The sequence below is a fragment of the Rhamphochromis longiceps genome, linkage group LG1 (genome assembly GCF_057381845.1).
Source record: "Rhamphochromis longiceps isolate RC_006_pf linkage group LG1, R_longiceps_female_GT1.1, whole genome shotgun sequence".
NCBI lineage: Eukaryota > Metazoa > Chordata > Actinopteri > Cichliformes > Cichlidae > Rhamphochromis > Rhamphochromis longiceps.
In genome coordinates this window covers 2234619-2247493 of record NC_140557.1, presented here as the reverse complement: position 1 = coordinate 2247493, position 12875 = coordinate 2234619, and the positions used below count along the sequence as shown (strand labels likewise).

General features: G+C 49.1%; 2 protein-coding genes across 3 annotated transcripts in view; both read right to left on the bottom strand.

Annotated features, from left to right (window-relative positions):
- The window catches only part of efl1 (elongation factor like GTPase 1), a 77356-nt gene extending 75119 nt beyond the window's left edge, over positions 1 to 2237 (bottom strand). The window contains exons 1-4 of the mRNA XM_085400626.1: positions 1713 to 2237; positions 1162 to 1229; positions 998 to 1082; positions 450 to 583 (exon numbers count right to left, since the gene is read on the bottom strand). Coding sequence (XP_085256752.1) covers positions 450 to 583; positions 998 to 1082; positions 1162 to 1229; positions 1713 to 1803 — 378 coding nt within the window. The 5' untranslated portion in view covers positions 1804 to 2237. The remainder of the gene's footprint in view (positions 1 to 449; positions 584 to 997; positions 1083 to 1161; positions 1230 to 1712) is intronic.
- A 1213-nt stretch (positions 2238 to 3450) lies between these two features.
- Positions 3451 to 12875, bottom strand: part of adamtsl3 (ADAMTS-like 3) — a 198561-nt gene continuing 189136 nt past the window's right edge. Inside the window, exons 28-32 of one of the 2 annotated variants that reach the window (XM_085400428.1) lie at positions 10614 to 10797; positions 8134 to 8338; positions 7948 to 8051; positions 6677 to 6891; positions 3451 to 5794 (exon numbers count right to left, since the gene is read on the bottom strand). In XM_085400428.1, coding sequence (XP_085256554.1) covers positions 5676 to 5794; positions 6677 to 6891; positions 7948 to 8051; positions 8134 to 8338; positions 10614 to 10797 — 827 coding nt within the window. In that variant the 3' untranslated portion in view covers positions 3451 to 5675. The remainder of the gene's footprint in view (positions 5795 to 6676; positions 6892 to 7947; positions 8052 to 8133; positions 8339 to 10613; positions 10798 to 12875) is intronic. The other variant, XM_085400502.1, reaches the window with a different exon arrangement.

Below are 12875 nucleotides of genomic sequence, written 5' to 3'. Positions count from 1 at the left end.
GGTTCTGCTGATGAAAATGCATCAACTTGTTGGAAGATGTAATTACACACTAACGTGTATTTATGGGCACTTATTCTGTTACATTATGATGATGACCTGAGTGGCTCTGTGAGTATCTCAGGAGGCTGAGGTTCAGCCAATCACAAATCTCCAGTCAAGAATCTAAAACTCGCTCTGGTGGCGGAGAGTCCCAGACTTTTAAGCCCTAAAGGGGATGTGTCCCAAGAGGGTCACGGATAAGAAATCCCTAAGAGGACGTCTTAGGGAAAATCTGGGCCTCTCCACCAACTGCTCTTACAGAAGCTTCTCAGATGAGAGGTGGAACATCTTCAAGAAAGTCCAGACGCTTTTCTTTCTGAGCTCCTTGAACTTCCGAAAACCAAATCCACAGTAAATGACATTTCTCGTCCTTAAAGCGCATCTCTGAAACAGCAAGGTAGCAGGTTTACCTGCGGACACACTCCCTCCACCGCATCGACAACTACAACAGCTCCGTCGCACAGCCGGACGGCGGTGGAAACTTCTGAGGAGAAGTCGACGTGACCCGGAGAGTCGATCAGATTCAGCAAGTACTCCTGATCTCCTGAGACGAGGCACACAAACACAGAACGGCAGTTAGCATCAAACAACACATCAGCGTCCAGCACAGGTGAAGGACGACCACACGGGGGCGTTTTTACAGTTAAATTCTGGAGCCTATCACAGCTGTTATAGGGCGAGAGGCGGGGCACAGCCTGAGCAGGTCGCCACCATCACAGAGGACAACACGCAGACAACCACTCACATTCACAGCTGTGGGCAGTTTAGAATCACCAGTTAACCCACCGCCACTAACTGCATGTGTTTGGACTGTGGGAGAGAACCCACGCGCACACACGGGGAGAACATGCACTGGATGCAGAAGCGCCCCCTGCACACAGATACATGAGCCAGTCGGACGAACAGCACGGGGTTAGTCCCGAGGTGAAGTGAACCCCGCCGAACAAAGGAGCGTTACCGTGTGAGTAGTGCAGGGAGATGGCGCTGGACTTCATGGTGATTCCTCGGATCTGTTCATCCTCCCGGCTGTCCAGATACCTCAGCTGTGAAGATACAGCAAAGAAGAAAGAGTGAGAAACCTGCTCCGACCTGCCCAAGAAACTGCAGCCAACAGTCACTAACCTTCCCCGCCAGTCGACTGGATATGATGCCATTACTCGCCACTAAGCAGTCCGCCAGAGTAGTTTTACCTGAAAACAGGCAGAAACTTAAAAAAGACATCCTGGCAGAAACCCTCAGGAACAGAATCAGTGTTTAACACTTTTAAATAAATGAATACAGAACATCTGTAAAATGTGAGTGTTAATAAAGCTTCAAAGTCTTGAGTAGTATAGCTGTAATTAGATATGAGAACACAGTGATGCTGCCGATGTCAGTCACTTTATACATCACGCCAAATCCTGCATCCCTGTGTGTGTGTGTGTGTGTGTGTGTGGGGTGGGGGGTGGGGGGCTGCCACTCAGCAGCTGGCTGTAAGTAAATAAAGTGTGCCGAATATTAACTTGGGCACTAACGATTAAAGAGCTCCCCTTCTTCATACTCTACCTGCTAGGCAGTCCCGCCGAACAGCAATTCAGTTAAATCTTCGATCGAGTTTGGCTCGTTGTGCTTGTTTATCCTCCCACAGTGACTCACGTGAGAACTGAGATAAATGCTAAATAACTTTGACCCACCGTGATCAACGTGAGCCAGGATGCACAGGTTCCTGATGTTGGCTGGGTTTCTCTGCAGGGAGATGATCTTCTCCAGGCTGGTGTGTCCCATCGTGAACACCGACAACAAGCCCACCTTCACCTGCTAATGATGTTAGCCACAGCGCCAAAGCACGGACGGACCAACGGTCACCGGTTGGACCTGTCAGATAAGTCCCTGAAACACGGAGTGACGAGAATGAGAGCCGGCAGCGGAGGAGCCGCTAACTCTGCGGCTAACCACCACAAACTCCTCAAAAGAGGAAGAGGAGGAAGAGCACACTTCCGCTCTAAAGCAGCGACGCGACGTCCCGGGAGTCTAAATCAAGCCAAACGCACAAACCGAGCCGTGAAAAGCTCGCATCTTACAAACATGTGGGGGACACCCGACTCGCGTTGTTTTCCCGGAAGTTGATGCTGCACTTTAACCACGCCCATTGGCATACGTCCTAGCTGCGTTCAGGAGCATTTGGGGAAAAAAGAGCTTCGTCCTGGAGCCGCTGAGTTCACGCGCCGCCTCTCAAACCAAGTCAGCATTTAAACGGATGTAAACGTCACGGAGGATGTATGGAGGGCCAGGAGTGACAAAATGAATTGATTGAATACGCCATTAAATAATTAATAAATGTTTCGTTTATCAATTCGAATTGGAATTAATTAATTAAATCTTTCAATAATTAATTAAATGCCTATTCATTTAATTTAAAACATTTAATAAATTATTTATTTCTAACTTTTATTGACTCATTTAATTATTTAAAAATGTATTTATTCATTCAGAATTAATTCTGACACTAAATGGAAATTCACCTGAAAAGAAAAAAAAACCCCTGCTTGCCCCGACCCCCGCCACCAGAAATCTGAGAAATTCCCATTTTTAAATACGATTTTTCCAAAAGTTCTTATATAAAGAACTGATTATGATGTAAAACACAGAATAGGTAGAATAATGCAGAGTCACAGGGATATTTCTAAAATCACTTTTCATTTATTACATAACTGCTTCTTTTATACTGCTGACTACAGACTATTATTATAAACACGGACACAAAACATATCAATGATCAGCGGCTGGAGGCACTTCCTGTGAGTTATCTCGTATGTTGGTGGTGTGTAGATACCAGTTAATATATAATCTGATTTGGGACAATCTGTTTTTTTTAACACACTTCTTGCTCTAACTCACGTATCACCCAGAATGTGTCATGACCCAGCTGATAATGGTTTCAATGATGATAACGGCTAAAAACGTCATAACCAGTGTAAACCATCTAGACTCACCTCTGCAGGCGCCGTTGTAGATATCATAGGAGGGGGGGGCAATAAAATTTAAAAGTGAAGAGGAAGAGCTGGGATTTTTTTTTTTTTTTTTTTTTAAAAGCTTCACATTCACCAAACTTTCAGACAGGAGCGGGTCTCTCTTTGTTTCCAACAAAAACATCTTTTACTCCCAAAACATGATCAGGAATTAGAAGTTTCTATCTCACACACAGAGGGTTGTGAGCTTCTGACACCATGTGTACACCTGTTGATGATGCCTCAAATTGTGCCCCCCCCCCTTTATGTTCCTTTCCCAGTGAAATGTGTAAGTTTCCTTTAAAGCCCCCTTTTCCATAACACACCAGCAAAGATGGTGTGGGCCACTCGCCCTGAAACACCTGAATATCACTTGATGTGGACCCGTGTCTGAGTCAGTGACAAACTCTCATCGCTCTCTGGGAACATTTTTATTTTCAAATGCAAACAAAAAGCAGCTCAGCAGTCATGAAGTGATCAAACGGTCTTTATTCCTTTGCACTGTCACCTGAAGCATATTTATGATTTGTCGCATGTTCTTTCAGCCAAGCTGGAAGTCCGCAAGCAGCGCGATGCCGTCACATCCGATTGGCCATACCGTGCAGTCATCAGCAGCCAGAGAGAAACACTGAACACGTTAATGAGTGGTCTGTCACAACGGAGCAAGAAAACATCACATGCAAATCAAACTAGGCGAGGGGCAGCGAACGCACCACCTGATCAACGTACACAATACGAGTGCTTTATATCCTAAACAGGAGTTAAAAATACAACAGGAAGTAAGAAAATAAAGGCCTCGCACAGTCTACACTCAGAGTACGATATTGCACTTAGAACACAGTATATACAGGACACTGTACAATGCAGCACGTCGGTATGATGACCTGTACAAAGGTAACATGAGCAGACCCCGTCGGTGGAAATCAGTGTGGCGCTGGTGTCTTAGTGTGAGCTGAAATTATTCTACAAAGCTTTGTCACGGCTGAGGATCAGAGGCGGGTTAGAACATCCGTGCTTAGGCAAACTGAAGCTCCACCAGCAGCAGAAACGTGGTATCACCAAAAAACTGCTCATACTGTGTGGCTCTGAGGTTCAGGAAGCATCCCTGTTTACCGATTTAGAAGAACAGCTGTGGTGGGTTATCACAGCTGTGCCCACACAGAAGCTGTACATGAAAGATGGAACGAGCTTCTCCGTCTTAAACCTGCGTTGTTTGTGTTGGCCAGCAGGGGGCGAATCTTCTGGTTGTAAAGTAAATCTGGGTGGAAATGAGCCCACAGTCCACTGATGAGTCCGTGGCCTCGTCACTACTTTGATCTTTCATACTTATTTATTGTATTGATACTTTATAACTGAGGAGCCAGAACCTCACGTCACTACATGTCACGTTAACGAGTCAGTGGGCGGTGTCACGGTGGTGACGTCCATCTTTTGTATACAGTCTGTGTTGTGAAGAGGTTGGGTCGGACGCTCTTCACCTTCAGACTGCTGTGATTTGGGTCCATAAAAAGAAATAAAACTGAATTAAAAATCTGTTTACTTTCTGTAGTCTGGATTTCATGTCGTGTTTTATTTGTGCTGAAGTGAATATTTATTCTATTTCAAGCAGCTTTTTTCATTACTTCTTAATTTTGTTACAGTATTTTACTGGTAAATTATAAAGACGATACTTTCAGTAAGGCTTCATATAAATTCTGTCTTATTTAACTTTATTTTCCTACATCTCGGCTCACTTATGGAGACATTTCTGCTGGACTGAATCGACTTGTTTAAAAAAAAATGTTGTAATAAGTAAAGACTGAACCACGGCTTAGATCAGTAAAGAAATCAAACAAGCACCGAACACTGAAGCTCATCCCAGAAACAAGTGCAGGATTTTAAAGGCAATGCTTTAAAATTATTTCATGTTCAAAGAAAACAAGAATTCAGTGTCAGTCGAACTCATCAGGATGGAAAAGCTGGGAAACTTGGACTCTGGTGAAGGAATGAGCAGCTGAGGCACGGCGACACCGATGTAACGGCAGGGCCCGATTAAAGGACCGCTCCAGTTTCTTAGCAGCCGAGTCAGTTTTGACCCTCGCGTCTCGCTCGGACACCGTCCGTGTCACTCGTCCGGCTTCATTAACGTTCACAGAAACGACGCCGGGAGCAGAAACGACCCGAGCTGTAACAAACTGGAACTTCCTTTTTTCTGTTTTTAACTGTGTCGTTTTATAAAAACATTTTTGAAGAATTGCACAAATAAATAAAGAGATCAGAGACAGAAAAGCGCGACGCTGCAGAGGCGTCACGTGCTGCTGGCAGACCGACCGTCTCGTTGACAAGAAAACACGCTTCTTTAAATCTCACGGGAAACTAGCTGTCTGTGTAGGAAAATCACAAACTTTATTTGATCCACATAGTGAACACTTGTCTTCATGTTACAGTTTAGTCCAGATCAGAAAGTCAAGCCCGCTCGTCCTGTCGTCAGATTTCCTTTCAGTTTGTGAAAGATTCACGCTGAAGCTCGTTGGGGTCGGCGTGCACTCACGGGCTGTCCGTCTTAGTCTTTGCTCAGGCTCCCGCCTCCTGTAGACCCATCTGTGTGTGCGTGTGTGTGTGTGTGTGTGCGTGTGTGTGCGTGCGTGCGGTTAAAACCTTCCACCGCCACTAGGTGGAGTCAACGCCACGCAGGCATGAGCTGCAGCATCTCTGTTTGTACGTGTCCACATGGCACAGCCTCAGCCTCCTCACCACACTGCAGTACTGGGTGGTGTCCTCGCATTCACCTGCAGGAAGAAGCACGATGAACACCTCATCTCACATTTAGCACCGTGAAAAACATTACAGGTGTGTTTCTGGAGGTTTTAGGTTTTCGATGGTGCAGATTTCACGGTTCTCCAAACGACAGGGAGGCCGTGCGCGCCCACAGACTCCTCCTTATCTTGTTTTGCTATAAGTTGTGACCACCGTGCCTCACAACACTCTGAACAGAAGTTTGGATCCTTCTCACGTTAAACACGGTGCATCTTTTTAAGGACACAAACTCCAACACCTGACTCGCTCTAAGTCACACTGTATAAAACATTAAGCCCATCCACCCATTTTCTTCTGCTTATCCAGTTCAGCGTTTCCTGCTGACGGGCCGACGGGGCTGACGCAGTCTGCACCCAACCTAACGCCACCACCTGCATGAGGCGATCGATACGTGTCGATATCGAGCGAAGCTCAAAAACAGGAAGGTTTTTCATTTTTCTGAACGTTAGCGGGTGAAAATGACGGGCTGAGGGCAGCTGTGAGTTTTCTGACACTGACATCACCTCGTGAGCTGCTGACAGCGCGGCCCGCGTCCAGGATGTCGTGACGTACGAGGAGCGCCGCCGCCGGTGATTAAAATGAAGCATTTAACATTTACTGATTGTCATTCAGAGCTGCTGGTTTGCTGCCTGCCTGGTTTGCTCCAATCAGCCTGACTGTGCAGCGCCCGAAGCCCACAAAGGTGAAATTCATCTGCATAAACTTTTACATGAAACTTTAAGAAACCTTCAGGGTTTTTTAGCGGTTTGAATAAAACAAGTCCAACGTGGCCGATCGCACACGCCACAGGTCAGCTGTAGGTTTACGTATTTAACGGCTTCACCTAAAGAGCGCAGGACGCGGCGCAGACTTACTCCCACAGGTGGCGGTGTTGCAGTGCTGCCAGGTGGAGGGTCGCTGGAGCCAGGCGCAGTGCTGGTCGGCCAGAGTCCGGCCGGTCTTGCTGTGAACGCAGTCCACCCTGCGGGACTGGAAGCCACTCCCACAGACCACGGTGCACGCTCGCCACGCACCGGGACGCCACTGAACATCGCACAGGTCAGAGGAACAGTTGCGCACGGACACCGGTCTGAAAGAGAGACTGGGAGTTATTGATGGGATTGGTGATGAATTCTGATGGTGTCAGTTCTGCTCCGCCTCGGTCGGCGCTACTGGCTTAGAGCTGTGAGCACAACGCCATCCAGCTCTACCTGTGAGGTTTTAATAAATATTTATTCAGTTAGTGGTTGCCATGGGAGCCAAATTAAGCATCCTGCAGGTTAAAGAGAGGTCGCCGTGCTCTGCTGGCCATTTTACAAAGAACGACTCCATCGCTGTACGCAGGAAGTTCTCAGCCTGGAAGCAGAAAGAACACTGGATGTGGTGCAGCTGTTCTCGTGGCCGTAGATGGGCAAACTCCACCTGCTGATCTGCCCGACGCTCGGCAGGAAGAAGAAGAAAACAGGAAGGTAGCAACGGTTCGATCCAGCAGCCGCTTGCCAGCGTGCCCGAGCACATCGTGAGCCAAACTAACGGCAGCGTGTTTAGCTTTACGGGTTTGAGGTCTCTGTAGAAGAGGAGCAGCTCTGATCACATGGTAGGTACTCAGTTTACTTGCTCCTGGTGGCTGATGGACTCCATCATGGCTGCTCTTTGTCAGTGATTCAGCTGGTGGGTGGAGGATTCTGCGGTCTCAGGTTTCGGAGCTCCGCCTCACACTGGGATTGCCCCGAGCGGTCGAGTTCAGGCATCTGACACCGAGGGGATCAGCAGACGGACGGACGATCTGTTGCAGCAAAGAAGCTGACTGTGAGCAAATCTGTCACATCGCCGGCTGATCCGTGTTCCCGCCCTCACATATGGCGGCGAGATGTGAGCAGCGACCGAGAGAACGAGGCTGTGGTCGGTCAGAGTCGCTGCTCCTCCACCTGACTGGGGTGGCGAACAGACCCAGGACACATAATAAGAAGAATACGACGTTCAATAAAAATGCAGTGCTGGTAGATAATAGCGCTCAGTGTATATACTATAACAACACACACCTGCAGACCGACACAGGTAGAAGCCAGAGTGACGCACAGATCGAACAGTTTGGGAACATTTCAGTTGTATGAAAGAGTCATTTGGTGTCTGAGCGCGTGCGTACCTGCTCCGGAGGTCACAGTCTGTGTAGGAGGAGCCGTTGGCGTGCTGGCAGACGACCGATCTCTTCTGCAGGGTGGTGGTGGGGCCCAAACACCTCCCCGAGCACTAAGATTCAAACAGTCACAGCTGAAGGCGACTTGCCTACACCGTGTCACGTGCACATGTCTGATTAAACGTCTGACTCTACCTTCCCCCACGGACTGGTCACCCAGACGGGGCAGTTATTGGCGGAGCACGGCTCCGTGTCCGCCGGCCGACTCGTCCCCTCGCAGGCGGCCGCCGGCAGCGTTCTCGCCGCACCTCCGGCGTCGAGCTGCTGACACGTGACCCGCCGCTGCTTCTGGCCGGCGCCGCATGAGGCCGAGCACTTTGACCACTCCGACACCGACCATCTGACACGAAGACAGCGACACACGAAGCACACAAACGCAATAAAAAGCTTCAAATGAAACTCCGTCCAAACATTTCGTCTCTTCCTGGAAAGAAGAATCTGTCAAAGCTGCGCTCGTCTCGTTTTAACTCCTCTCAGGCTCCTCCCGAGGAAACCAGGGGTGACAAACTACAGGAAAAGGCGGAACGATGGGAATCCTGAGGCTGTTATGCTGCCATCTTTGCTGGCACAGTCCAGGTCCTCTTAAGAGGAAATGTCACTGAAGAAATGTATTCATAGATAAAAATAGATAAAAATCACAAAGTGCTTCACAATAAAACCAGAAATCTGAATAAAACAATGAAAATTTATTAAAAGCTCGTTTGTATAGAAATGTCTTCAGCAGAGTCTGCACAGCGTGGAGACGACAGAGGACAAGTCCACAGCCTCAGTGCCTGAAAAGGTTTGACCAACAGTGACCTCTGACCTGAAGACCTGACCCTGCTGGGGAAGAAGCAGGTCAGAGATTCACTGGGGAGCTTCACCATGTAGAGCTCGAAAAGCTCAAACTAAGATGTTAAAGTGAAACCTAAAATGTAGAAGCCTAAACTTCCTGTTAGTGGCGTCCCATAGAGCAGGTTTGTTGTAAAACGAGCCTTACAGCCACCTCAGGTCTGCCTTTGACACCTGCAGTCTGAGCGAAGTTTGTTTCTTAGACGATAAAAACATGGAGTGATTCTCAACCGACGCTGAGCGTCAAATATGGCGCCCAAATTTCTGAGACTCGATTGAACAGAAGAGCCTGAAAAACCGACACGCTGCTTAATTTCTGAAATTGCGTAAACGGGAACAAGCTGTCGTGTCCTGATGGCAGCGATGCTCCACGATTAACTGTGTAACTGAGTAACTGTGGGAAGAGCACTCGGCTCCTCCATCAGACCAAACGAGGAGTATTTTTATTTTATTCTTTTGGAAGAATGATTTCCATCCAACCCGTGACCACAGACTTGCCAAAGAGCACTAAAGCTTGAGGTGAGATGAATTACAATGCCCCCCCCCGGACTGAAATCTCCACCCATGCTTGTAGCTGTAAACACAGAGCTCCGTCAGCCTGCAGCACTACAGTTGTGTCCTGAGCCGAGCTAACAGCGGGTCATTTGTGTTGCATTAGCGAGTGAAGCTGACTCAGTGTGTGGCAGCAGAGCCGGAGGGGGGGCTGACTGATGGACTGTATGATGGGTAAAGGCAGGCTGGCAGGGCTGGCAGCAGCGGGGGGGACTCGGGGTGAGCAGATTCTGCTGAGAGTTACACTTCTGCTGCTCTCGGTGATTCATTAGCGGCCGACCCTCTGCTCATCAAAGTCGGCGTGCGAAGGAGCTGACGCACCGCGGGCACGAAACTCAGAGCGGGAAAGGAAAAATGTCAGTCAGTCGGCAGCTTTATGCTATAATCTGTCAATATCGCGGCGGCGCTCACAGGAAGCACTGCTCTCGCTTGTTTTTGAAGAAGTTCCTTTAATAAAACACGTCGGCAGGTGACAGGAGAGGCTACGGCTCGAATGTGATTAAAGCTGTTTGAACATCGTCTGCTTACAAAACAGCTAACACCTCGGACACCTGCCCACATTAGTGCCCTGCTCCCCAGCACTGGACGCTTGATGGGCGGAGCCACTAGACAGGTACCCTCCCTCTCTGACAAACGCTGAGCTGCACCCGACCGACCGAGAGAACGCCGCACGCGGGCGGTTCTCCTGGATTTGCCAGAACAGCGAACCGTCTTCTTTTCAGATCAACGATCGTGGCTCAAGAGTTGGGAGTTCGCCTTGTAATCGGAAGGTTGCCGGTTCGAGCCCCGGCTTGGACAGTCTCGGTCGTTGTGTCCTTGGGCAAGACACTTCACCCGTTGCCTACTGGTGGTGGTCAGAGGGCCCGGTGGCGCCAGTGTCCGGCAGCCTCGCCTCTGTCAGTGCGCCCCAGGGTGGCTGTGGCTACAATGTAGCTGCCATCACCAGTGTGTGAATGTGTGTGTGAATGGGTGGATGACTGGATATGTAAAGCGCTTTGGGGTCCTTAGGGACTAGTAAAGCGCTATACAAATACAGGCCATTACCATTTACCATTTTCAGAAGTTTTGGGAGGAGCTGCCTTGTGCTGGACACGCCCCCAAAAAGAGAAACGAAGCTTAGACAGTAACTTCCATCATTCCTTGAAATGCAGCTCGACGCCAGCAGGACGGACTGCACAGCTGGTTAACGCGCTCGGCGTCCACGCTCAGGTGAACATGGCGATCGAGCGTACCTGGGGGGGCAGGCCTGTCTGTTGCAGGGGACCGGGGACGTGACGGGTTTCGGTACGCGCTGACACATGTCGGGGTGAACGTCCTTTCCGTCCAGAGAGACGCATCGGATCCGCCGCAGCCACGTCCCTCTGCTCCCGCAGGAAGTGCTGCAAGTGGTCCAGCCCCCGAATCTCCAGCCAAACTCTGCAGAACGAAAGAGGAAACATGGAGATGCATGAGATCCACAATCGAACGAGTATTCTGTAAATCAGCAGAAGCTTCTGGGCTCTCAGTGACGGTCAGTCGGTTTGTATGAGGAGAGATGTGGCCGCCATGATGTCACCATTGGTCACTTCCTGTTAGCCCCCGTGTACAGCAGGGGGCAGCAGTCCAATAAAACCAGAGCTCAACACATTTTACTTTAGTTGTTATCCAACATGGATAACGTGTCACAGCTGAAATAAACTGACTTTAGTGAATGAAGCTGCTTTTGACTCAGCAACACCAGCGTCCTGCTAACTGCGTGCTGATTGGTCGGTTAGGGCTTTAGGACAGGATGTTCTCTGCTTCCAAAGATAACTCCAGCAAACAGCAGCGTCGCTAAAGCGCCTCATGGTGCTGTGACGTAAACTAGAATCTAGAACTCCAGCTACCTTTGAACCCTCTTATCACAAAATCCCCAGAAGAAAGATTTTTACTCCAAATTGAGATTTTAGCTCTACAGCGCCAAACCTGTAGCCCCACCCACAGTTATCCCTCTTTAATCGGCCTTTCTGACTCCAACAGACTGCAGACCAACGACTGAGACCAGAAACTCATCAGCAAAGATCAAATCAAAGCTCAGCAGAGCGGCCTCCGACCTGCTTCTTTGCCCCCTGCTGGACGGTAGAAGGAATGCAGCTTTAAGCCACTTTGCACCGTCTGTGCGTCTCAGACACAAACGCTAAATCTATTCAAACTCATCCACCGGTTCCCATCAGACTGACATCAGACGCTCCACAGAATACGTGACAGCTCTAAGGTCGGTGAAAACGACTTCTGATCTACACATTTATTGATTTATAGACTCTGTGCTGGACTGCATCATCTGCATGCAGAGGCGATCTCTTCGCTGACAGCTGTTCCAAATGGCAGAGCCGTGCCTCGTTATCCACACGGCCGCAGTTTGAAGGGAAGACTGTAGAAGCTACAGGCCAAACCGGGACGGGGCTCGGAGGAATGCCACAGCATCCCGTCACAGTAAGATTTGGCAGCGGTGACAGAGGATGCAAAGCCTGAGCGGCGGCGTCAAACACCACCCTGAGACGTTAACGTGTCGCGCACGCGCCTGCACAGATTCTCAATGTTTAATTTCAGATGCTGAAACGGCCACAGTGGAGGCAGGGAGACGTCCGAGGCAGAGGAAGGGACGGTGTCACAGAGACAAAGAAGCGGCGTGCAGATGGAGCCGCTTCATTCCTGCAGAGCTGGGCTGGACCTGAATAATCGTGTGGGTCATTCATCGTTTCTTTGATAGAAATGATGCTCAGTTTGTTCCCACATGAGATTTTTCCACTCTGGAGAGCCAAATAAAGTCAGGCCGTGTGACGCCAGCTCGGCGCTGACACCGGCAGCTTCCAGAGATGAAACACCTCATCCACCCGGGACGTTCCCTCCCCTCAGCGTTCCCCGGATGCTCCACTTGTCTCGAGGAGACGTTTCCACAAACCGCTTTTTGTTTTTAATGTATTTACTTTAACTAAGCTTCACACTTTAAGCAGCTTTTGGATTCTCGTCCTCTCAGACGCATTAAGCACTCCTCGCCACCCACGCACGAATTAGGAGACGCGCTTCCTGCCATTTATCGCTCACTCGGTCCAATTATCATTCGTCTCATGACTTCCAGCTCGCTCTGTTTGCCTGTGTTTACCTTCCTCTCCAGAACTACTGACATCATTTGCTGAGTTTATTCATGCAGATGCAGCTTCAGCATCAGCGAGACCGTAAAAATGTTTTCAAGCACATAATAAAAATTCAGTTAGATCATAACAATCTGAGAAGAGTCGTGGAAACACTCAGGAAAGGAGCTTCGGTGCTTCCTTTACCGCCTGCTTTAACGGTGGAGAGGTTTTCCAGCTTCAGGAACCACGTCACCGTCGTCCACGCTCACATTATGAACACGCCCTCTCGTTTCAGCTCCTGACTTTATGACATTTTCCATGGAGCTTAAGCTGCAGCCCTGTTGCTTCCAGACCAACCTGATCACTGCATATCATGATATTCATGTACATTAGATAGCCGCT